The sequence below is a fragment of the Syngnathus scovelli genome, chromosome 14, assembly GCF_024217435.2.
Source record: "Syngnathus scovelli strain Florida chromosome 14, RoL_Ssco_1.2, whole genome shotgun sequence".
In the NCBI taxonomy this organism is placed as follows: Eukaryota; Metazoa; Chordata; class Actinopteri; order Syngnathiformes; family Syngnathidae; genus Syngnathus; species Syngnathus scovelli.
In genome coordinates this window covers 11181619-11208280 of record NC_090860.1, presented here as the reverse complement: position 1 = coordinate 11208280, position 26662 = coordinate 11181619, and the positions used below count along the sequence as shown (strand labels likewise).

The following is a 26662-nucleotide window of genomic DNA, read 5'->3' as shown; positions in this document are numbered from 1 at the left end:
GGACACCCTGAACCAGTTGCCAGCCAATTGCAGGGCACACAGAGACAAACAACCATTCGCACTCGCACTCACACCTAGGGACAATTTTGGAGTGATCAATCGGCCTACCAAGCATGTTTTTGGGATGTGGGAGGAAACCGGAGTGCCCGGAGAAAACCCACGCGGGCTCGGGGAGAACATGCAAACTCCGCACAGGGAGGGCCGGAGGTGGAATCGAACCCGCACCCTCCTAACTGTGAGGCGGACGTGCTACCCAGTGCGCCACCGAGCCGCCCGTTATTGTATCATATATATGTAAATATAATATAGTAGCTATCATGCAACCTGACATGCTACAGTAAGTGCTCGTTTCCTCGAGTCCTCTGTGACCTGCAGAAAAAAAACGAGGATAATGTTTTGGATACAATTTCTTCCGGGCAGTAAAACCGCATGCGGGCCGTGTGGGTCTTCGGCGGATACATTGCAGCTCATATTCTCCTCAAGGCGCTATGGCAACACAGTGGGACACGCCGGAAGTCGCTATTTCAATTTCATTTGGGGCTTAAAGACTCGGAAAAGCAAAATACGGTGATTGTCAAGGGTCAAAAGGTCACTCTGGACACGTTTGAGGTCCTTAATGTACTTGTTAATCAAGCGAGTGATTTTAAGTCAGACTTAAGTGTGATCCAAGGATGATGAGGGTAGCTTCAAGGATATCTTTCTGGGAAAACATTTATCGCACGTCAATGAGGCAGGCAGTGAATCTCCACGATAAACATCTTTTTTCTTCTTCAACCTCAATCACCTCTCCAATTGCACCCCCCCCCCCTTCACTTCCCTCCTCCTTTTCCTCATCCACCATCCTCTCTCCATCCGTGCTCCTCCGCGGATGTTCCCGTGGGATAGTGGAGGAGGCGAGCTTTCCAGGATTGTTGCTTCATCACGTCAAATAGAAATCCTGGAACGTGTTCAGACCACCACAATGTCTCGACACTTTTGCAGGCGTGCCCATCATGTGCACGCTGGCAATTTTATTTTGTCTCACCGCATGATGTTCTTTCTTTTTTCCCACTTTGAAACATATATATATATATATATATATATATATATATATATATATATATATATATATATATATATATATATATATATATATATATATATATATAATAAAATTATAGAATAATATTTTTTTTTTAAATCTAAGTGTCTCTTAGGGTCAAACAGAACAATTCTATTCTCTGAACAATTTTAAATGATTCTCACAGTGGAAGAAAGGGAAAAAAAAACTTGAAACATCCACGTGTGATACTTGCGCATAACCTAGAAGAGCCTTCCACTCCCTCCCTTTTGCTTTCTCTGACTCGTGCCCAGTTTCAGTCTACAAGTCCCAACTCGCCAGGGAATTAGAAGAACCGCACACTCCTTTTCTCCATAATCCTGCTGAAGAATCGTGGCGTGCCCTGCTCAAGGGTTGCAGCAGGGCATGTTTGAATTGAAGAGCTGAGAGCTTTTTATTTTATTTTATTTTATTTAATTTTATTTTATTTTATTATGTGATTCTGCTAGATTGAATGAGTGCGTCATTGAGGGTGAGCAGAGATTTTTGGGATGAAAAATGTGAAATTATTTTTGACATTGCCTCTGAAAATTCTGTAAAAAAAATAATAGAATACAGTTTGCTACAATGCTCAATGTAAAATTGGGTCATTGTATTAAAAATTTGGTCGTTCATTTTTCTTTCCTTTTTTGTATTCACAATTGCCAAAAATAGACTTCATCGGGATACTTAATTTCAGTAAGATCCAAAAATATTCTGCAGCTGCAACCTATTCAGTTGACTCCTACGTTATATTGTCGTAATTTTATTGTCGCTTCAGGTCAACCTTTTAAAAAAAAATGGCTCTTCAAAATTAGACAGTTGCTACTCAAAGAAAAAAATGTTGAGCCCTGACGGCACCTGTGCACCTGCAATTGTCTTGAAAGAGAATGCACACATCAGTAGAAGGGAGGGAGGGAAGGAGGGAGGGAGGAGGAAGGGGGGGAGACGAAGGCTCATCACGCACGCCTTGAAGACAAATGCTGCGTGTCACCCGTTTAGAGAAATGCAAATGGTGCCAGAAGTGCGAACGCATGAGTGGAGGTGATGTGAGAAGGAGCAGATCAGGAGGGAGGAGGAAGAGGTGGAGGAGAGGAGGGAGTTGTCTCCTGCAACAAGTCTAACCTGAATCCAAAGCTAACAAGATGCGCTGATTGCAGGGTGCTGAAAATATGAAGGGGGGGGAGAGAAAATTAAACAGTCTTTTGTTCCACTCGCTTCTCCTAAACTCTCTTGCTCAGATTTCAGCACTTGGTGTTGCTATTTTGTCTCGCACAAAAACGAACAGATAAATGGATCAAAATACGAACCCGAGACACACACAAAAAAAACACAGAAGTCAGGCAATGACTTATAATTACAACTAAAATTTGCTCCATAAAATTATATTCCTATATTGCCAAAAAGTATAGACTTTCTACATTTCCCACAATGCAAAGCTGGCGGACATATTGAAAGGCTAGCCCCGCTAACATAGCATCATTTGCCATCAGTCATGCCTTATTTGTGTCTTGGCTGTAATAATTGGGGTTAATATTATTAATTTGAATATTATTAATATTATTCATCATCTTTCATGACCTTTTAAAAGATTTAATGAATGTTTGGACTTGATTCTCCAAGTATACAAGTATGCTAGCTCATCAGATTCAAAACAAACATTTAAAACACAAACTACAATCAAATATATTCAGAACGATGCATGAAGCTTGTTTGCAATTCTCTTAAGTACAATACAATTGTTACTTTTTAAGTACCGCATAGTTGTGTTTAATTTTGAATCCCCAACACACACATTCAACAACAGTGCTAACGTTCGAACTATGCATAACGTCAACCAGATTAGTATGTTGTACATATTATGTTTCCTGGTTGTATAACGCTCGTAAAGACTACACGCAATGTGAAATGTATTTGAGTTATTCACAAATGTCACTTGCAAGTGCTTCTTGTCAAAATCCCTGAAGCAAAAAAAATACAATAAAAATCCCTAAATGAGAGCACACACACAACATTGACGGCAATGCGGGCCCATGGGAGGTACGATTAACACGCGTTTGTTGCCAAGTGATTATCGTCAGATGTTTCGGTGCTTTGCTCAGAAATGCTTGTGTACTTTCCCAAAAGTTGAATGCGGTTCACTGACAAGTCATCGTCCTTTCATTGGCTGATTGACACATTGATAAAATAAATAACTCCCTCAGGGCAGAACAATTCTAATTTGGATCAAGACATGAAATGCTTTTTTCAAATTGCTAAAAATAGACTTCATAAAATGTATTTCTTTTCCCATGGTCATGTGATTCAAAATATGATGCAATATGAAACTGAATTCATATTTAATGTAATTATTCAAGTTTTTAATCAACTTATTTTTGTTGCGTAGAAAATTGTATCTACTTGGAGTTGCTGAATCTGAAATAATGACCATTTTAGCTTAATTATATAAATCAGTAAGTAAGAAGGACTTTAAAAATGAGTTTTAATTGGATTCAATCAGCCAGTGGACCAAAAGGTGGAATTAGATGCAAACAGTTTTTTACTGACTTGTGTAAAGTTGAAAAAAGAACTATCATATGGAACGAGTTGATGAATCTTTTTCAACCATGCAATCCGTCATATTTTATGGCACCTTGTCATTAACATGTGCAGCCATTGTTAAAAGTCCTCCTGACGAGTCTGCACACGTTACGGAAAATCCTGCTTTTCCACTGCCACTTTATAACAACTTGGCCGGGCTTCCGGACTTCCTTTTTGCACGACACCACGCACACCCACATGTACGACTGATCCCCTTCAATCCGTGTCTCGAACTAACGTATGCACATTCTTCAGTCATTACAAATAGATGCTTTGTAGAACAGGCCCGGCGGTTATTAAGTAGGGCTGCCACGCTTGCCACTAACGTTCACGCATTCCTCGGGAGATGGCGGATGGCGGCCCACGCATGATGTGGAACACGCCACCAAGAAATAGGGTCTTCTGACCCCCGGGGTCACTTGACTTTTAGCGTGCATAGCACCATTTTGGGTGGGAAAAAAAAGACGCTAATGGTGAAAAATGTAAATTAGAGGATGCCGTGGCTAAAAATGCACATTGTTACTTAGATTAGAGGGCCCAAATATTTAAATAATATAGGGCCTCCGGCAAAGCAGACAGGAAGAAAAAAATAATACAAAAAAATAGATACATTTTCTGCCAAAAAGAAATATGTCAGGAAAAGCCTGAGTATAGGTCAATAGAAAAACATTTATATTTTGGTTTGTGGTAGTGCTGCAAATAAAAAAAATAAATAAGAAAATTGCATCAGAATAATAACAAAGCAAAAAATAAACTCACAATTGCTCATATTTGATTTTATCACACAATTGCATCATTTTTTTTCATAAAATGATTCATGTGTGGCACTCTGTGGACTGTGCAAAAACCGAAATGGAAAAATCCTCCACAACTCGTGTGTGGAACAGGTCCATCCACTAAAAGCAGAGATGACCTAATGCGGTAAGGACACGAGGAACACACCTTTGTCACTCTGAAAAAGCGGTTGATGTTTAATTTCTGGTACGATGCCGCATCGAAGGAACATTTAAAGGGCACGGACATTTACTGCAGCTGCAGCATGCTTTGCGTTATTAGTAAGACAAAAGAAAACTAATTAGGATTCCTTCATGATGCAAACACAACTGTTTGAAAGTTTTTAGCTGCATCATTGCATAATTTTCAAATGAGATATTTTTAGTGCTAATATAAGTTCAGTATAATTGTTTAACCCCGTCCCATTGGTTTGTAAAAGTAAGTTTTATGCTAAGTTGAATGAGGAAATAAAATAAATTGCATTGTGAATGCGATGGCAATACAGCTTTTATAAATAGACTATGAATTTCTATTTTTCCAAAGGAAACTCGACTGTCCTTTGCCATATTTCTTGGCAAATGGATTTGATGACTCATTGTGATTAGTATCTTCTTTCATGGACAGAGGTTCCATTCAAAAGGGAGTTTACACCCTGCCACCTATTGTTAGACTCACGTTTGCGTAAATGCTAAATTAATCAATTTGAATTTTGGACGGATAAGTGGGACACTACATTGAGGTTATTTTTAAGGTACATCTGCACTTTTATGTTAATGGTTAAAGTCATTACGGAAAATATATTAAAATAGTCATTCCAGCCCACCCCCCAAAAAACAATCCTTGCAAAAAAAAAAAGTAGCCTTTATTATTTAAATTTTAATTGTCCTAAGAGAAAAAAAAAAGTGATTCGGATGCAAAATAGCTCTTATGTATTATGCAAAATAGCTCTTGAGCACCATCACCATCATTTGATAATCAATTTAGATTAAATATGAGAAAAAAGAAATTTTAAATCATCAAATGTTGATTAATGTAATCACAAACATATCATTACTAAAAAACATCGAGAGAAAAACGATCCATTAGTGAGTATAAAACGCTGTTCGTATTCTCGAAACGTCGTATGTCGGGGCCGTTCAGATTGCTGCGAACCGTGATCGTTTCTGTCATTTTTAGCACAATGGCGTCATCTACCGGCTTTAAGCAATACTACCATAAACTTTGGTCACGTGACCTCGCGTCATATGACGCACCCTGAAATGGTTGTCAAACTGGTCATTGAAATCCGGAAGTCACCTTCGATTCGGCATAAAATAACAACTACGTTCGGTAACAAATTGTAGTTTTTAAAAGAGGAAACAAGCAACAGCATGAAATTTTGTACCGTAAGTGTGAGTGTTTATTCGTAAATGCTGAATCGCCAACGAAGGCTGAAAGGATGGATGTTAGCAGAGCAGACGAAGACTCGTACATGGTATTGTTCTATTTTCTTCATTACTATATATATACTATGTGTATGTATATTAAATAAATATATTTTTTATACTACTGGCAGTGTAAACATTTTCTGTGTGATTTTTTTTAACGATGTAAGGACTATTATAAATCCTGAAACTATTATTATTTACACATTTGTCTTTGCAGAATAACCTCATTGGGACTTTACTTGCTATATTTGGAAACGTGCTTGTCAGCATCTCCTTAAATATTCAGGTACAGTGAGTCTTTTTGCTACATTAAATATCTAATATTTTGTATATCTTAATATTTTGATGGCCTGGACTGACGTCATCAGGAATGAATAATTACTTGAATGTCTTGACCTTTTAATTGAGATCATTGGAATTTGGAGATGTTTCCAAACTTTTGTCTGGAACTAAATATTACAGCATGATCAGCACTATATTTTACCAAATGTGCATTGCACTGTTCAGTGCACCACAGCCGATCAATTGTTTTTGTTGTTTTTGCTGACAGAAATATGGCCATGTGACCATCATAGGAGCCAAGGACCCACAGTTTTTCTACCACACCAAAACTTGGTGGTTTGGCTTTTTTCTCGGTATTTTAGGCGAGGCAGCCAACTTCGTGTCATACGCTTATGGGCCCCTCAGCCTCGTAGCACCCCTCAATGCTGTCTCCTTTCTGAGTGAGTGAAAAAAAACTACAGGATTAAAAGTACAATATTATGGAATCTCTTTATATATCATAATTATTTTTTTAGAATTGCATGGTGCATGAAAAAGATGATAATATGTTGCCCATTGCTTTTTGTGTTTCAGCAAGCTTCATTTTGGGCTTTATTTTCATGCACGTAAAATCAAAGCCGAAGGACTTTGCAAGTAAGTGGAAAATTGGAAGTTTGTGTTTTCAATTTGCAATTTATCTGTCAAGAATGTCAGCAATGCACTTTGCGTTCATTTTCCCAAGATAATGCAATGTGACATGTTTCCAGAGAGCTACGGGCTGGCCTTTCTCGGCGCCATCTTATCTGTTGGAGGGGCGTACCTCTTTGTGGCTTTTGGACCAAACTCACATGAAAAACTGACAGCCGAAGTCGTAGTGCATCACCTGGTCGGGTGGCCTGTTCTCTTATATCTGGTAAGTTCATAATAGCTTTACATGAGAGTTCTTCTCCAACAATAGAAATCAAATTTATCGTGTCTTATTTTTTATTTCTGGGCAGGTCCTGCAGATCATCACATTCTGCCTGCTGTTATATTTCTATAAACAGAAAAATGCAAATGCCCTGGTTATCATCCTGCTGCTGGTTGCTTTGCTAGGTAAAAAAAAAAAAAAAGTTCAGTTCTTATCATTTAACAGCATAGTTCCTCATTTTAATCCGTTTGTGTGTGTGGTGCGTAGGTTCAATTACGGTCATCTCGGTGAAGGCCGTGTCCCACATGTTGATATTGACCCTCGAGGGCTCCATGCAGCTTGACTATCCCATCTTCACCGTGATGTTTGTGTGCATGGTGTCAACAATTATCTTTCAAGCCAGGTGAGAGGCAACTAGTTAGTGGAAATTAATCAGGACTGAATAATTGCAAATGTTTTCCCCTATTTTTTTTTTTTTGCAGTTTTCTTTCCGACGCTTCCAAGTTGTACGACTCATCCCAAATCGCCAGTGTTAACTACATCCTGTCCACCGCCTTAGCCGTCTTGGCAGGTGACTCACGTGATGTTTGTTTTGCGTGAATATTTTTGTTGACTCATCGCCGGCGGTGACGTGATAAAGAAGCAGGTTTGGCGAAAGCACCATGTTTGTTAAGCCCCAGGCCAAATTTGTTCTCACCCTTGAGTCAAATTGCTTGGAAATGCTTTCAGAACAGAATTGTCAAACGCTGAATCAATTTTTTTATTTTCAGGTGCTGTGTTTTACTTGGAATTTAATCATGAAGACATTCTTCACATCAGCATGTTCTTATTGGGGTGAGTCTGGAAAACAACCCAGCAGGAATATACCAGTGTTCCATTAAATATTTTTAACGTACAATATTTTACTACCTTTGTAATTTCAAGACTTTGTGTCTTATACAGAATTGCGGCATGCTTCCTGGGTGTCTTCCTCATCACCAAAACCAAGAAGAAGAATAACACCTTTGAGCCTTACGTCACCATGAATATGAGTAACGGTGTGTAAAAATTGCATGGACGGAATGTTAACCAAACACGATGCTGTGACTGATTCTGAATCGGGTGTGTTGTCCACAATCAGGGGTACCGACCATCCACAACACGGGTCCAGACGTCCCGGCTGGTTTCACCGGTAGTTTCTCTTACGGCGCTCTGGTTAACAGTGACGGAATGACTCCTAATCAGCCCGTCAACACGGAACAACCCACCACCAGCTTCAGACCCATGCGGGCATCTAATGGACCTCCTGCCAGGAAGCAAGATTAGCAACAAGCTTTTACATCTTTAGGTTGGTGAAACCTCCAAAGTCAAACTCATTCCGTTGGAAGTGAAGAAAATTTCCTATTTGGGTGTTTTGAATTAATTGACCAACACAGATCCATAAGGTTAAAAAAATGCAACAAAAAAGTTAAAATATGTAAATTGATTTTGATTATTCTTTTTTGTAATTAAAAACAAAAAAAACAGTTGGGACTATTAGCCAATTAACAAAAAAAGGGGTGGGAGGGGCTTGACTTCGGAGCTTTCACTGTATTTGTGCCTGCCTATTTAACTGCAAGGAAGCTTGACAAAGGAAAAAAAACAAGCTCAGGATCAGCAAAACAACTTTTAAGGCTCAGGATTTATAAATGAGAAATGTGACATATGGCTTGAAACTTACTACCTGTAGCGTTGGCAATATTAGAGCAGACGTCGAAATGCAGACTACTAAAGCCTTAAAGCCAACGATTGCTTTAAATTGACGATTTACTGTAAATAATCTGCCTTTTGAGATGTCTCCGCCAGCGCAGGCTTCACTCCAGTTTTACCTCCTGTTTTGGGGGTTGTATTAATACCTTTTTTTTTTTTTTGTGTAAATGGGTCCAATGCAAATGTTTTAATTTATTGTATTTATTGTGCCTTAAAAGGGAGTAGCTCTACACTGAATAAAAACAAATACAATCACATCCAAGTCTGCTTGATGACGATAATTTGGGATTTTTTTTTTCTATATGACAAAAAAAATGAAAGCAAATTTATCCTTTTCCTTAAAAAAATTATTTATGCTTATTATTTAATTGGCCTAATTCTTAAGTTTCTACATAACTCAAAAAAACTTAATGTATAAAGCGCATTTCACAACAGGTGAAGTTAAAATATAATAATAATAATAATAATAAATTGAATATGCTCATTTTTTTACATTTGGCACTATATTTGTGTGTTTCTTTCCAAGTATTTAAACTACACACCAGCCAAAACAGACACCGGTTGCTGCTCGTTAACTTCTTAGGGGCGGGGCATTATTTCCAGGTCTGCTCTTTGATTGGCTACCTTCAATCTCCGCAGCCATTTCAATGGCTGAGCGCTCGTTAATGATGTTAGGTTGCGCCGCACTAATCCCCATCATAACAAACATCGCATTTGACAGCAAATTAAATATTTTTGGAGGAAGACAAGCAGCATCACTTTGGGTGTGTCCCCTCAAATCCTGCGTTAGGGTCCTCCTGACATGATTTATCTTCACAAACGGTAGTCGGGTGAGTCGTGTATCAACCGGCATTTCTAGATATAATCACAAAGCAGTATAATATTGTATTATTTTCATGTTTGTGTGAATAGAGCTGTCGTGAATCGAGTTGACATTAACATTTGTCGGCGTTTGAATGACGTCTTTACGTAATATTGTGTCTTTTCTGTGTCCTTGGGTGTCCTTGGATGCAAATAACCTCTACGCCTCTTGCTTCCTACGTAAAATGCATATTTACATGGTAAAATATTTGAATAAATATTATCTTCCTAGTCGTATTTCAACCATATGTTTGAGGCTTGTTATGCCTCACAAGTGGATGATGTTATTTGTTTCACAATTATGCCACTAGATGTCGCTGTTGGCGCAGACATGGCTTATTTTAGTCCAATCAGTGGCGGTCCAAGTCGATTTAAAAGACACTGATTGGATTTGGATCTTAGATTTTATTTTAAATGAACGATGATCCAATAAAGATCCAGAAGAAAATGGTTATCGAAATATCAAGTGTTTTGTTTTTGTTTAGTTCTGAATCAATACAATTGTTCATTCTACAATGGTATTGTGGGATGGCTTTACTAGCTGAAATAAAATGTCCTCTTCTTCTTCATTAAAGGATAATTATTTGAAATCCTTCCCGCTTGTGTGGCCCACCCACCAACAAGGCTCATCATGCTGCGAGAGAGCTCCAAGGCGTGGAGCAACGGCTCTGAGGCCTACAGCAGCGACCCGGATGAGGAGGAAGAAGAAGAGGACATGGTTTTTGGGGAGAACGACCAGGACGTTGTCGGCGAGGAGATGATGGACCTGAGCGACCTGCCCACTGCGCTGTTTGCGTGTGGCGTCCACGAGACGGTGTTCGAAGATGACGTGGACAGGGTGAGTCACTTGCTATCTCCCTTACTAAATTTGGATCATTGCACGCACTTTATGTTGAATTAAAAAAAAAAAATTCTACCCTTTTACCAATTATGCTGTTGTCAAGTCCTCCCAATTGGCATGCTTCTCATCTCTCAACTTAAGTAACTACTCAGTCCAGCACAAGTCCTCTCTGATTGCACTTTAGCAACTCTCCTCTGCATGCTTTCTTTGATCCCATCTTTACATATTTATGGGCAAAAAAAAAAAAAAAAAAAATCCCTTTAAACCAATCACTCATTTTGCGAGTCTGCTGTTCTGCCTCCCCTTTCCTCTGCCTCATTACGATTCCAACCGCCTCTTTTTAAGTGGAAATGCCACCCTCGCACCCTTCAGTCGGAACGTGTCAATAGATTTCTCTCCTCCGTGCGGTTCAATTAAGCGAGGCGCGCTATAAATAGACATTTTGACATTTGTTTCAACTTTTCAAAATGAGGACGGGAGGATTTGGATAGGGAATAGAAATCACAGCACCAACTGGTTATTCTTATTAGGCTGGTTTTGTTGTTGTTGTTGTTGTTGTGTGTGTGCCAATTGATTCTGCGAGCACATAAACACACAAGGACAGACAGCATGTGGTCGTTTTACAGCCAGAGTGGGGAACCCACATACGGCCCCTCGAGAGCATTTGATGCCAGGCGCCATGAAATTTTCCAAAACAAACCATTTAAAGGGGACATTATGCAAAATTCACTTTTTAATTGCTTCCTCCCACGTGTGTGCATGTTATGAAGAATTAAACTTTTTTTTTTTTACACTAAATCCACTTAATGCAACTTTTTCCATTAATGTCAGTTTGTATTTTTTTTTCCATCCATTTTGCACTGTGATCACTAAAATAAGAAAGGTGCGTCTGACTGACATCAAGCACCAAAACAATCTATATTTTTTGTTTGTCTTTGAGTGCCTACATTTTTTTTCTTCTCATGTGCTTTTGCCGGAGGACAGGCTGCTTTTGTGATCACACACTGTGTGCTTCCTTACAAAAGAGGAATGGCAGGCAGCCATAAGATAAGATAAGATGCTCTTGGCTGGCTTTCTTCAGAGTAAACTAAAAGAGGATTTTTTTTTTTGTTCACCTAACTGCATGAAAGACGGAGAGGCTCGTTTGAACTGAGATCTTTTCCACCATTGTATGATGGATGTGTGTTTGAGGTGGACAAATTAGAGTCTGTAGAGGGAAAGGTCAGCTTGGCCATTACACTGTCACTTTGTCCCTGGCACTGGTCGCTCAGTGGACATGAGGGTCAATCACTGCAGGGAAATGCTGGAGCTCCTTGGAGAGCTCTTCAGTCTGCGCCGGTGCAATCAAGCACAATTACTTAAAGCGTCCATATTGGCAAAATTTTTCCCCCCTATGTCATTTTACATTTCCACTTTTGAGAGGCTCTTTTATATGGCATGTTTGCATCTGTCAGACTGCTGGCCTTGGGGATAGAAGGTGTTGATGGTTTGGAATGTACATGAGGGAGCGTGGTGCTCTACAACTGAAGGTCAGACATGAGTGAACGCCGCTGGCCCTTGCTCCCGTTGTAGCCTCAATATTACACCGCAAATATCATAACGCTCTTGCGTCCAAGCTTAAGAGTGCCAAGGAAATGATGTCTGCTCTCCCGGAGCGATTATAATCCGTCTTGTGCACGGTCGCCTCCAGAAAAAGAGACAGCTCACCTCTCCACCCACCCGGCATCTCGCCGGCGACACAGCGGGTGATTATGAAATCGTACTATTCAAAAATGTCACGTAAGCCTCTGTGCGCAGTTCTATTTAAATCAGGATTGTTCCGCCGCCGCCGCTCAATCGGCTCTAAAAAAAGATGCGCTCCGTGGGCGTGTTCAAGAATAGAACATTGGAATAAAACAACTTGGGAGTTGCATAAGGCATCCGGACTATTTGTACGCGAGAGGATCCGTGAAGTTGATCAGTTTGTGTCGAATGACTTAACGGCGCTTATTCATGCTCAACCGCGGCTCAAGTGGGTATGTTTGGAAAACTTGAGCGTACATTCCGAATCTTGCATCTTTGTTTGCCTCCCTTTCCCAAAATGACATCCATCTCTCAGAAAAGTGGACGCCGAAGCATCTCAGACAGCCTCGGGTCTATTTCTAACCTCATTTTTTCCCCCTCCTGCTTTCTTGTTATTATGTCTGGCTTTCTTAGCCTGACCTGTTTGGAGATTTGACCCAATTTTTTTTTTATTTTTAAGGAATCAGTGGACGAGACAGCCCCTCCTTATCTTCTGTCTGTCCAATTCACACAATGGTCGGCTCATCCTCACTGCCCCTAAGCTGTTGTGCTGGGTTAAACCAGCTGCTGTTGCTGCTGTGGATATTGCCACATCTCACCCGATGTGAAAACAATAACGTTTAGAATATTAATTACATTTTTTTTTTTTACCCCCTAAAGGCTTTCAAATGTCATATGACACTCGGATATTTGTTGTGTTATTTTTTCTTGCACCTTCCAGGACCTCTACCTGTATTATTTTCCACCCTCACACCTTTCATATACCTCTTCTGTCTTTCTCACCCATGCGGGTGTTTCATTCTGGCCCGTTATCACCCCCCCCCCCCCCCTTCATCCCTGCAGCTGCCTTGAACGTGCACTGCTTGCTTTATAAATAGCTTGGCCTAGATTAGAGCAGCCGCATCGGCGCTGGCACCACGCAGGAGCCGGTTTGGCACCCCGCTTGGCATAACCGTGTTGACGTACATGTGTGTACATGCAAGGCTGGCTTGTGAATGACATGACATTGACGCCTGCGCTGCGCTAATGCGGCGTGATTCTCCACTGTATTTGCAATGTCAGCCATCTATTTCGGGGATGAGCTCGAGTGTGTCCGGAATCCATCAGCGAGCGATGCACTTATTTTACATGCTAGGTGGCTAACTCTTGTACAAATTTGAACTCAGTGTGCCCTCATGTGCGGAATACGACTCAAACTGCCTCGTACCCTTTGGCTCTTGACTATTTCGGCTTGGGAACATCGCTGTACCTTTATGGCCTTGGGAAAGGTACAAACTGTTGCCTTGGACTGTAATCATTTTCTCACATTAGTGAAGAGTAAGCCTCGAGGGACAGAAATAAGCGGTTGAAGGGGAGGCTTCAACTATTAATTGCATTTTGTTATGAGGGGGGTCCGGGAACTAATTCAACTTGCACAGAAAAAAAAAAAATGCAGTGAAGCCACTAAAAGTGAAAAACAACTTCACTCATTATGTTCACAAGTATCACTCGGGATACAAGTGCAACTCTAATGAGGACAGGCGTTATTGAAAATGGATAGATGGGGGTTTATTTTTAATGAGTTCCTTAATGAGTGAAGTTTAAAATAGTATGGATTAGTGTTTTTTTTATTTGGGTGTCACATTCGTCCTCCCACAGTGTGCCCCGCATGGACATAAATAGCCTCAGCACCTGCAGCTTTTAAATTAATGGCTTATTGGGGAATTAGCTGCCTCACTCGACGCAGCAATTATTACGAAACAAGCGATAGGGATGATGAGAGTGACGGAACCGAGATATTATGCAACCGAGCGGCTGTGGGATTTTTTGGAATGACCCGTGCTGAGCTGCGGTGGAAAGTGTCTCGCTTGTGATTTAGGAAAGAAGCGCCTCGCCGGTTGCTTTGTGAATGACAGCGCCGTGGGTCGCATAATTCCCCAGTTAACATCGCTGCTCGTCAAGTTTTTTAATTTCATGTTGTTTACCGTGCTTAGCACCTGCACGGCCGTAACATGCCCGTGCGAGCAAGCAGCTGACACTTATGTAATTTTGCTTTACTATTACATTTCTGTACTTAATATCTGTTTATAATCCAAGGCACTTACAATACAGCAAAAAATAAGAATGAAAAGAGGGAACTTATGAAACATTCCAGGAACCTAATGACCTAGACACCTAGAATAGAACTGAAAATTTAGCTCCACCCACATTTAGTCCATCCTCGACCTGCGGGTTATGGTTGACCTCCCATCTTGAGTGGCATTTGTAAAACTTCTCACTTTCCTGCAATGCAGTATTAATACAAGCAAGACAAGGAGGTACACCTGAACAAGGCAAGGAGAGAGCTGATTGGTTGATTAAAGGAAAGAAAATTTGCATAAATACGACATAATATAAAACTATATCAAGTATATGGCTTTTTAAATTTATTTCTATATTCTGGCATTCATCTTGTGGTGTCTTCTGGTTCTTTTTGGTGTGTTGGAATGCAAGGGTTAACATTGACGCACATGTAGAAACTGTCCTTTTTTTGCCCCAAGTAGCTTTCTGACCCGACTTCCATTAAAGAGGTGGAAAAAAAAGCGGAATAAACCGGACTTTTCTTTCTGCAGTGTCCCTCTGCGCGGTTCGCTTCACTAGTGGCGTAAACGTGAGCAGGCTGATGACGTCAATGTGGTACTGAAGGGAGAGGGGGGTGGGGGGGGGGGCTGTGCTGCAGCATCACTCAGCAGCTCTCGTCCAGTCCACGTTCACGCGCTCTCTCAGTCAGCCTCGTGGACTTTAAAGTTGACTGACTGCAAGCTCGCGCGGAGCGCACACTTCTTTTTTTCTTTTTCTCACGCAAATCCCACACACGCGAGGGGAAATGCCATCGATAAATATGGAACTGGAGATGGTCACCATCATCGCCTGCGAGGTAGACGTCGAGGTGTTTACGTCACAGAAAATGCAGGTAGGCTTTTTTTGCGCGTAGAATGCGGACGTTGTGATGTAATTTTTTTTTTTTTTATCAATGGGTGCAAGCGGGTTACGCGCGGCGCGCACGTTGGAGGACTTAGTGTCTTTTAATGCGGTAATGAGGCGCTGATTAATGATGCGCCAGTCGAGAGAATGCGCAACCTGCGCGCTCTTGGAAGCTTGGCTGTAGGGTGACTTGAGTCCAGGCTGGGGACACATGCATGAGGTGATGGAGCAGATGAAGGCGCATTGTCCCCCCCCCCCCCCTCCTTTAAACCTATCAGCATTGCAGGTGCACTTCTTTAAAATACAGTCATCGGCCACAATATTAGGTACACCTGCAATCTAGATGTAAAACAAATAAGGATCATTTTGAGGTATTTCTTTCACAGCATTGTGTTGAGAGATGTTTCTAAATTTTTGTGGAAAGGTAAGCAACATTTTAGGTGTGATGCAGTGCGGTCCAGAGTATAAGCGGAAAAATCAACAATTTTAAATGACTCGCATTTTGACACGAAAGACAATCGGAATGGGTAGCAGTGGCGGGTTCGCCTCGCATCTCTGAGGTTCTGGGTTCGAATCTCGGCTCCTTGTGCACACTTCCCCCAACACATGCATGTCACGTTCACCGAAGAAGTACGAATACGGTTGTGAATGCTGATGCTGTGTTGCTTTGTGAAAGTGCTGCAACTTTGTTGAGTTGTGTTTACCCTTTTTATTTTTTGTGTTACTGCTCAAGTTGGCTATTTAAATGTTTTTTTGCAGCTCACGGAGCAGTACAACAGTGCCTGTTTGCTGAGTTTGTTTTTGTGGACTCCGTCGTCTGTTTTTTTGTGTGGAAAATTCTCCCATTATCAGAGTCGAATCACTTAAGTGTTTTCAATGGCCGGTGCTTGTCGATCTTCTCCAGACAGGCTGGAGCTGAAGTGTCGTTCTCTTCTAAAGCTTCCTGTCGGGGAACTCTTATCGCTCGACCTCTGCCCATTGTGACCCTGAAAAAAAAAAAGAAATATGCGCACACAATTAAAAGAGCAGATGGAGAAGCGCTGACTTTCGAAAACGCCACAAAGAACACGGTCAATCCTGTTTTTCCGCTGCAGGGAGAAGGATAGAGTGTAAGGGTAGATTAAATTCAGTTGGTGTAATCTTGGTTTTTTTTTCCTTATATTATCACTTAACAAGATGTACGCTTATCTGATGTCCCTGATCTCAAAAGATACGAAATAGCCAGACAGGAAGTAACGATTGCTTGTCTGATGCTGGGTTATTTATACACGCTTTAGGCAAAGATTGAACAGTGGCAGTCTCCTTGAAAAAAAAAATTCTTAGAAGATTTAAATGTATAATTTAGATTTTCTGGTCCAATTAAATTTGTGAGCTTAACCGTATTGTCTTTTCTCATTGGTCACAAAAATGGGAACAAGATGAAGACTTGGTGTAAGGATTCAAGCTTTGGAATTTTTTTTCTTAAAGTATTTATCTTTACGCCTTTTAGATTCCAACAACAGTTGAATCGTGGCTTTTTCCCCCGCGCCATATTTCATTTGGAACCATACTCCGAATTTAATTGCAACCCTGACCAAATGAAGGGCAAACAAACGCAAGTTTAATCACAACGGACAAAAGTGCGCTTGTGTGAATGTACCCTTTGTTGGAGGAAAAGCATCAAGCTCTTGGCTAGGTCCTCAGCTGGTTACATGAATAATGAGCCCAACGGAGATGCCAGTAGGTCGGCCCAATCATAGAAGAATGGACGTACAATTCTGCTGGGAGGCTTTGAGTCCACGCTGAGCAAAAACAAAGGCCGCATCATTACCGTGAGGGTCAATGAGCTCGTTTTTTTGCGGCGGACTTTGTTACGTTTGTTTGTGTCCAAGCCGTCATTACCTGGAAAGTCTTACTGGCATCAGCACAATGCAGCAGGACACAAAGGAAAGGTCACAGCATGAAGCGAATATACGTTCACGCATATTAGAGCTTAATTCTCGATTCTGTTCTCTCCTGTTAATTACGCCTCGTTCCAATTAGGGAATAACAATTTGTCAAAGCAGTATTTATTCGCTGAGTAACGGCTCTGCATCGTCTTTAGCCGTGCTAGTTAGCGAACTGAAGCTAGTAGTGGTGCGAGCTAGCATAGCGCAGAGCAGTCTCAATTAGTAGCCAAGTAGCATGCTAGGCTAGGCTGACTTGATGTGGACAAGCTTTTCCAACTCTTTGGTATTTTGATATTAAGGCATTTTTGGCATAATCTAGAAAAATTATCATGTTTGGTCAGTAGAGTCTAAATTTGTAAAATAGATAGAAAAAAGTTTCCCCACTTCAGCTTTATTGGACTGCCTGCCCTATTATTCTTCCTTTCCTGTTTGTTTGAGTCATTAAATCACACACCAAATGGTTGTTTCTCTCGTTAAGTGCTTTCTTGCTGCCGCCCTGTCACTGAAATGTGTTCCTTTCCATTAAACAAGATCCGACGCAACAAGGTTGACGATTTTATGACCTGTTGGCAAACAGCTGAGTCGTTTAAATCAAAATAATTACTGTTGCGAGCGGTTACACCGAAAAAGTACAAACGTGTACATGCTTATATACTGTTCGAAGAACTTTCCAACGTTCTGCGTCACTTTCCACTAAGCTGTCTTTGTACGTAGGCGCGTAAAAATACGTCGCGGTTTTTGTCATAGCAAGGAACAATTTGATGACTAACGTGCTATTTATGCTTCGACGGGATGTCTGACATGTTCTGGCTTTTGTTGTCTGGCCACCTTTTGTCATCAGCCCTTTCATTTGTGACTACGTCAAAAAAACAAAACATCAAGCTCTGCATCATTTCGTTGCGACCATTCGGCAAATGTTCCCGTTCTTAAACAGTCGACTTGTTTGCGTGAATGAAAAGCCTTTATCGTCGTCATGTAAGCGCACCATAAAATTCGAGGAGCTGCAACTGATTAAACTGCGAAAACAACAAAAGCAGGCATTAAGATAACATAAGACGATAAAAACCACAGGAAAGAACGGAAGCCAATTACAGATATGTTTTTTTGACAAACAGCAAAATGCGTACTCATTTTCTGCTAACATTTCTCGCGATACGACAATTATATACAATATGTGTTAGCAGTCAACGGCAGACATTTTGTTTTTCAGCCATCAAGGGTATTTAATCCCGAGCAGGAAGGTGACTATATTAATCCAAAGTCAACATCAATGTCAGAAGGTATCGATGCTGCTCGCAAATAGCCGCCATCCTTTGATATCATCGAGTGAAAGGACAGGTCGCTCGGTCGTCACTGATTAAAACGTGAATTAGGTCACAATGTTAATATGATGCAGGAGCAGCAGGTGACCGCAGTCGCATGGAGGAGACAGCGGCCCGGATCGGGTTCCGCGCTTTTCGGAAACCAGAGCCCGTTTTGGTAGGCTTGAACAATTCAAGGCCTGGAGAACTGTGTGGGGGGGGCTCAGGTGCGCCCGCGGTCTCGGCGGCCGGGCGGGTTGAGCCGAGCGGCTCACGTTGGCTTGAAACTTTAGAGACGTGTCGCGGCTCGGGTGACGGCGGAAGGTTAGCGCTTGCGCCCGTTAGCGTGATGTAAGACAAAGGACGAGACAAAGGTCAGGTTCCACTGCCGTCGTCGTTTTTCTGTCAAGTGTGACAAAATTATTTCGAATTCTTTTGTAATTACTCTAATATGATAACCGGGCTTCCAGTAATTCCTTTCACGCTGCAACCGAAGTCCGTACAACCCTTGCGTGTTAAGTGATGTCAAAAAAATAAATGTGAGGCTCTCCGGCCTATAAGTGGCATTGACCAGGAAAACACAAAAAAGAAAAAAAAATAACAACATAACGACCAGATTGTCAGTAATACGATTAATGTCCCCCTAGTGCAGCTGTAATCTGATTTCATTCTTCCCATCTTGGACAGACCGTCCCTATGAGAGCATCAGCGTCGATACGGCTCGCCATTCGGGGTATCGACCTCGCCGCAATAAAACACTCGGGCCATTTATCGGCCCCGCTGGTGCGTTTGAAGCTATCACAATGCGCACAAAACATTTTAACGCTCGTAGTTGCATGGAGGCTAACGACACTGATTCGAAAAGGAATGCAATGAGGCAAAATTACCTCACTTTCCATTTGCTTCTTAAAGGTAATTAAAAAAATACGAAAAATTCGTTTTCGTAATTATTTTACTGCCATGTTTTTTTGGAGTACCCTTTCTTGACTCACCCTGAGGGTCTGTGACCTACATTGTTGGTTTTCACCCAGATCTCATTGAAGCTCTGGATTAGATGGCGCTAAATCCACGCACGTGTCGCAGATGACTGATTTGCCAAAGCATGGGGGGGGGGGAACATGGATAAATCCTCTATATGTCCCAATTAGGCTTTGTTAATCTCGTCGTACCAAATGGTGCAATTCCAACGGAAATGTGGATTACAGTCGAGGATTTAAGCGAGTTTACGTGGTGAAGAATGTCGAATATTCAGCATAGTGCTGCTTTATAGTTTGTCACTCATTTTGGCATTTGTTTATTGTAATAAAGACAGGACCTTAAAAAAAATCGGATATTAAATCACAATATGGAGATTTTGTAATGGAGGACATTCTATCTTCTCTGTGGTTTGTGTTTCCGGAAACGTGTTTGTGTTGACGCAACAGGATGAACACCGATATTTGTCAGTGAACCCGACACACGTTGGAAACCGGACGCCGGTTTTACATAAGAACGCTCGCAAAGCGTGATCTTACCTTACACTTATTTTAACCACTTGATTGATCCATTAGCTTGCAGGCTGTGAGGTCACTGTCTGCAACAAAATGAGATTCCCCCATGTTGACAGCTACTAGATTAAATGTACCGTGTCTCACCCTCGCCTTAATCCCGCTTTCACGTTTTATTATGATGTCGTCAGATATGAAACCTTGTCGCCGCGCCCCAATAAACCTGTTTGGACCCCTCAGTTGATTGAGTGTCAGAAGCGCGCCAACGTTGTGAGTCATGCGTGATGAAAACCTTTCCATTACTGCCAGCGACATAACTGGCTCGTTACCCGGAGGGGCCGATCTGTTGACGGATGGCTCGTCGGGGTCATGTTTTAGTGACCTCATTTGACTTTTTATGAGCTGCATTCACAGAGGCAACGTGCTGCTGTTTTGATTTATTTTTATTTTTTTTTTATTTTTTTTATTTTTATTATTTTTTCAAATTTATTCATTTTATTTTTATTTTTATTTTTAATAGTCCCAAATTTGAACCTGTGTTTTCTGCCTTTGAGGCAGCCTGGTTAGCCATTAATCCCGCTGTGCGTAAAATGAAATTACGTGCAGTGCATGTAATAACGTATTTCATCAAAGAATACACGGTTAAAAAGAAAAAAAAAAATCAATTGCGGAATAAATTGTTCTGCCAAAACGAAACAAACGAATGCCTTTAGCAAGAAAAATGAAAGTAGAGAACCGTCAAGCTTAATCGAAACAAATCGAGACTCAGTGCAGTTTTACACATTCAAGCTAGTTTTTGCAGCGGCATGGTTGAGTTAGATTGAGTGACATGAGCTGGGGAATTAATGACTAATCTCTGGGAAAACTTTGAAATGCCATCATGGTTCCAAACTGATGCCATTTGAGGTGACACATTGCTGCCTGGACAAGTTGCAACAGCGGGTGTCTCTCGCCGTCCCATAGCGGTCGTCACGTTGGTCTTTGGGAATTCATCCCGTCCGTAAAAGCCTTGCTGGTTACGTAAAGGTGACTCAGAAAGGCATGCGCTCAGCGCTATTGACAATCCTGGCAGCTTCCATCTCGCCACTTTGTTTGTTTGACATCTTGTCCTCACACCCTGTCAAGGTGGAAGGAAATGTGAAAAGTTCCAAATCCTGGTTTCTACAAGACAGAAAAAAAATCAGGAAAAGCCTACAAGAAGATCTGAAATTGATTTGGTGTTGATTTGAAGCACATTAAAATGTGTGCTAGTTTAAATGTGATTTTATTATTTCTGAATCCCGAGCGCAATCACTTTATCTCAGTTGATTATTTTGACTTCCCCTCTAAAAGAGTGCCCTTATTTATTTTATTATGAATCATATTTGCCAGGCAGTTGGGATACTTGTGAAAAGTAGGACATGCTGTTCTCAGCAGATTCACCAAATGTCCCGCCGCTAAGAGCAGCAGGTGCCACATCATGTTGTTCAGCTGTCGAGTTTTACTTGCGTACAAATACAAGGCTCAAAATACCTTTTTTTTTCCTTTGAAGAGAAATTTTTGCTAATTAATGATGTCATTAGTGGAGCAATTTATTTTTTCTAGACCCCAGGCACCCAAAGAAAGTAAAAATATAACAAATGAACAATATTTGTTGGGTTCACCAAAAACACTGGTTTCTCAACTAAAAGCAGAGAAAACAAACTTTACCGGAATCTTACCGAACCTCTTTTTCGTCCAACTATTGAAAAAGTACTTGATCAATACACAGTGGCAGTAAACGGTTGGATTTCAGTAACATCAAGCCAGGAGAGTATGCAACACGACGCCCCCGTCTCTCCTTTTCATCACCGCCGTCCCTCGGGATGCCTCGCGCATTGTGATCACATGAATTAGTGATCGGCACGCTCACTTGTTGCGAGCCGCTTGTGTTTCTCAGAGTTAATAAGACCCGTTTTATGATGGGTCATGATTGTCGAGCTTCGCCCACCTCACCCTTCGTGCCAAAACATCCATTTAGCTTGACAGGGTGCATCGTTTATTACTAATCACATGTGGCATCACATGACTTGAGTCATACGAGCTGGCTGGTACTCATGTAACATCGCGGATAAGAGCTTAAGTGGGCTTTGGGCTGAGCCGGCACACCTTTGTTGAGCTAATTATAAGTGGCGATGTAAATATTTTGTATCGAAATCGTGCTAAGAAACAATTGTCAGATATCATAGCAGCATTTCTTAAAGAGGAAGTCAACCTCCTGATTTTTTTCGTAATATGTTCCGAGCAGTCCAAATAGTCCAAACGCAGATGAATGTTTTATTCGTGGACTATGAATTAAATTAAATTAAAATCCACTAGTTTGTATTCGTCTATTTTGCGACTGGCTGTCAACTGAAAATGACATCACAGTAGCCAACCAATCACAGCTCACCAGTTTTCTGTTTTTGAGAAAAGCAAGCAATGTTTTTTCACGACCATGTGCTTGCTATTCACAGCTTGCTGAATCATTACACGCACTGCGGGTGTCAGACATAGTGGTGTGATTATTTATTTTTTTTCTTTCGGCAGGCGACATTTCGGAGCCGTCTCAGAGCTGTTTTTCAAAGTGGCCAACTGATACGCTGACGTTTCACTGCTGCCTTCGTGTGTTATCTTCTCAATGTGTTTGTGTTAGAATGGTGATTATGAACTGTCTCTTAGTGGTTATTCAGTTTAAATCTGTATTTTAAAACGTGTGGATCGTGATTTATTAATCAATATGACCATCAATCTGTAATATCAATTTAATTCAATTATGAGTTGGTGTTTTATAACCCTTACCGAATGTCTTGTATCTGAAAAAAAAATCTTGATATCCGCCGGCGGACATTGTGAGTTTCGTCGGGTCGTGATGAATTCCTGGAGAACTATTTTCAGTTTGTATGGACACTGAAGGGACTGACTGACTCCCCACATTTAATTAAGATTAAAGTCAAGATTCCACACAGCAGCTGGAGGAGAAAGCAAACGGGAGCGACACAGACGACCTCCGGGGTCATCTCCATCCACCTGAGTGCATTTAAACAGGAAATGAAAGCCAGTTAACTGAATGTGCCTTAAAAGGCAGACCAAATTATCTCATTTTGTGAGACCTCTCTACAGGGAACCAAACCACCGGCGGCAAATTTCACTTTATAATTTTATTTTTTTTGGGTGGCTGTGATGGGAAAAGGTTGGTTGGGAGAACAAGAGAAACGTCGCTGATTCGTTGCAGGCGATTCGGCCTCCCAGCGGTGACTTCTCTGTCGCCCTCCCGCTGAGCTTCCTGATTGAGTTCTCAGCCCAAGCGGGTGTCTGCTGAAAAGAACACATACATAGAATACATCAGGAAACGGAATTGGGATTGCAAAAGTGACAGGAAACTGGAAATCACATAAATGGATTAGCAGGAAAGAAAATGAAGGCAAGGCGGCAAAAGTCACGGCTGAGTCTCAGACAGCGGCGCTGATGAATCACTGAACAATATTAGCTCAGTCTCACGGAAAGACGATACAGGTCACACGGCAAAAACAACTTATGTAAATAGCGCAACACACGTGGTGGAAAAATCCATACTTAAATCATTTTTTATTTTTGCAGGAGAGATTTGAGGCAGCGTTTCGGATCTACGACGAGCAGGCCACCTTCCAGTTGTTCAAAAGTTTCCGGAGAGTCCGAATCAACTTCAGCACCCCTGAAGCGGCAGCCCGGGCTCGCATCGAGCTGCACGAATCCGAGTTCAACGGCCGCAAACTCAAACTCTACTTTGCCCAGGTGAGCTCCAGCTGAGACACGTCGCTCGGGAAAAACGTTGTAGGGGGGGGGGGGGTAACAAGCTGCGCCACGTCGTCTGTCATCAAACGAGTTGTTATGGCCGCCGCTCGGCGTGTAATTATAAGAGGATTAAGCGTTTTGGAGCAGAGACAATTACCTCATGTAGGTTTTGTTGTTATAGCTAATAAAATGGCAGCCGTGGGATAAAAATTGTCATAAGACTGAAATCCAAAGTGGCATCACTCGGTTGTCATCATTGCCAGGTCCAAAATGGCGACGAGGACATCGACAAATCCTACCTGGCGCCCCCGCAGCCCGTCAAACAGTTCCTGATCTCGCCGCCCGCCTCGCCGCCCGTGGGCTGGAGTCAGAGCGAGGACGCCACGCCGGTCATCAACTACGACCTGCTCTGCGCAGTCGCCAAGCTGGGACCCGGTGAGGAGTCGTTAAGGCGGCGGACGTTTTCAGCGTGAAATCATTTCTCGTTTCGAATGTCAGCACGATATGAGACATGAGTCACATTTCGGAGAACAACCTTTACGAGAAAATGCCAGTTTGTGCTTATCTGTTATTACTCTTTCATTTCCTTTATCAGCTAAACATTTTTTTAAAATGTCATCGCATAGACGGTCCCTCCAAAGACACTTTTTGGACAATGGCGTTACTCTGTTACCATGGCAACACAGGAAGTCAGGAAGTGGCTTCCCCTTCACAGTCCAGTCAGGTGTCAGGTTTGAGCCCACGGCGCATTGACGCCCTCTGTCGGCTCAGTGTGGAAACGACACATTGTTGTTCCTCAGGGCCAATTTCCTCTGTCTCATCTTATCGCCGTGGTAACTGCGATGCAATCTGGAGAGTGTTTTCGTTCATCCCGAGTCACCTGCGCTTGTCACATCAGATTGAAAACACACTTTCATATTATTTCATATTGTCCAAAGTGATGATATTGAACATTATTATTCGTAGACTGTGCTGAGTTCATACTATAATGCAAAGCTATGTTATTTTAGTCGCATTTTTAGCGACATGCTATTGCAGCCTTCTCATAAAATGATCAAATGAAATAAAATAAATAATTCTCTGTAACAGGTGAGAAGTATGAGCTGCACGCCGGCACGGAGTCAACCCCAAGCGTGGTGGTGCACGTGTGCGAGAGCGAGACAGAAGATGACGAAGCGGTGAGGCCCAAGCAGGAAATTGTGCAGACCAGACGTCCCGACGGCCCACCGAAGGTCTTCAACTAGATCCCGCCACCTGCTCCTACAGGCCGTTGTTGACCTGCAACACAACACGCCCTCTCTCTTACTCTCTCTCTGTCAGTCTCTCACTCTCTCTCTCTCTCGCTCGCCCTCATCTTTGCACTCACAGAGAGCGCTGCCGCCATCATTCCAGCTCAAAAACAGACAAACATTGCTCCAGTTTTTGCGGGCTAGCGGATGAGGCGGCTCAGAGGGACTGCAAGAGGACAAACACACACATACACATGCTCACCACATTCTTGTGGTAGCGCACCTTTGATTCCGCCATGGACACACACACACAGACACACACACACGCTCGTCACGCGCATCGCTAGTCCAGTTAGCGTGTTAGCCCCCCCGCTCACATACTTCATTTAGCAATGACGTGTGTTTTGGGGTTATTTGCACTTTTTTTTTTTGCTCCTTTTTTCCACTCATATCAACTCGCATCAGGATGCATGTATATACTCTACGGCGTGAAACAATACTAATAAAGTGAATATTTAATGTCACACACATTGCACGGAGCGCCATATGTGACTAACAAAAAAAAGTTATGGTGGCTGAATATCTCCCGGTTTTTTTAGTTTAATTTAACTAATAGATGTGTGTTTTTATTGTGCACTTTTTGCATGCTTAAGACGCAGACGTTTCGCTTTGTGTTTGCATGCACAACTCAAAATGGCGTCATTTTCTTCTCCTTCATTTGACTTTTTCACCCTTTTCTAACGTTCATTCAGGCCGTGAGTCCTTTTTGCAAGGAGAAATGCGTCCTCCCGCTTTTTTTTCCGGCTTGTACATAGCGCTTGGTGGTTGTAGACGTTTTTTCTAGTCCAAGAGGGAAAGCTGCCTGATGAGATGTCAACCAAAGCATTCTCACGTATTTCCTTCAACAAAAGACAGTAAATGCGTACTGTCACTGAATGCATATTTGCCCATACAACTTAAGCATTAGCTTTAGCATCCATCTTAGCCTTGTATTGTTTTCTTTCACGGAATCACGTCTTCTCCGTGTTTGCTATTTTTGTTGGCTAATGCTAATAAGGCATAAAAAAGATCAGTGAACTGTATAATATTACCGCTAACTGTATTTTTGGAGGAGCAGTAGAAAGAACAAATGGCACTGCTAACCATGTGGTTAGCAACTGAACTGTGGCTAATGTGGCGTGTGACTCATGGTTGCCATTTGTATTAATTCCACTCAGCACTGTAGGAGCAGTAATCATACACATACCCCCCCCCCCCTCCCCAAATTCGGCATGCTCGTACCCTGATTCAAATGTTAACAGCAGCATCAGTGTGAGCGTACAAGCTAACCATCTAATGTTTGCACGTTTGCCAATATTCATACTCTCCTTGGGCCCGCAATCCGTAGGTTGCCCACCCTATCATCACATTTTAGATGGTCAGATTGAGCTTTTTAGTGAACGAAAAGATGCATGACAGCACTTTAACTCTATTTTTGTGAGCGTCTCCTTTGCACCAGTTAGGAGCTTTTGTTCATCTGACACCTTAACTGGCCTTGTGGCACCATTTTTTTTTCCATCTCCTTGTGTCACAACATCATGGCTTATTTTCCATTCATCCTCTAAAAGCATTCTTAGTCAAGATGTGTGACAGCAAAACAGAAAGCAGCTCAAAGGGCCAGCGACGTGATGACTTTTTTGTACTCTTTGTGCTCACAGATGTGTGTGTACGTGTATATTTTTGTACATATGCCAAATTTTTATGTTGCTGAGGCGCAGTCCC

The 26662-nt window shown here is 41.8% G+C and overlaps 2 protein-coding genes across 5 annotated transcripts in view; both read left to right on the top strand.

The window, feature by feature from the left end:
• Positions 1–9015, top strand: part of nipal3 (NIPA like domain containing 3) — a 34569-nt gene extending 25554 nt beyond the window's left edge. For 2 of the 3 annotated variants that reach the window (XM_049739537.2, XM_049739536.2), the window contains exons 21-30: positions 6077–6145; positions 6410–6581; positions 6715–6774; positions 6888–7033; positions 7119–7215; positions 7298–7433; positions 7513–7601; positions 7801–7864; positions 7973–8067; positions 8151–9015. In XM_049739537.2, coding sequence (XP_049595494.1) covers positions 6077–6145; positions 6410–6581; positions 6715–6774; positions 6888–7033; positions 7119–7215; positions 7298–7433; positions 7513–7601; positions 7801–7864; positions 7973–8067; positions 8151–8335 — 1113 coding nt within the window. In that variant the 3' untranslated portion in view covers positions 8336–9015. Of the gene's footprint in view, positions 1–5672; positions 5907–6076; positions 6146–6409; positions 6582–6714; positions 6775–6887; positions 7034–7118; positions 7216–7297; positions 7434–7512; positions 7602–7800; positions 7865–7972; positions 8068–8150 lie in introns of those variants that run through there. The other variant, XM_049739538.2, reaches the window with a different exon arrangement.
• Positions 9016–9162: 147 nt separating this feature from the next.
• Positions 9163–25481, top strand: rcan3 (regulator of calcineurin 3). 2 transcript variants are annotated; one of them, XM_049739572.1, is made up of 5 exons: positions 9163–9588; positions 10195–10457; positions 23499–23672; positions 23936–24107; positions 24762–25481. In XM_049739572.1, exons 2-5 carry the CDS (start codon positions 10251–10253, stop codon positions 24914–24916), a joined length of 708 nt encoding a protein of 235 aa, XP_049595529.1. In that variant the 5' UTR covers positions 9163–9588; positions 10195–10250; the 3' UTR covers positions 24917–25481. The 2 variants fall into 2 exon arrangements, with proteins under 2 accessions (XP_049595529.1, XP_049595530.1); XM_049739573.1 differs by lacking the exons at positions 9163–9588; positions 10195–10457 and adding an exon at positions 14928–15174.
• The last annotated feature ends 1181 nt before the right edge of the window (positions 25482–26662 follow it).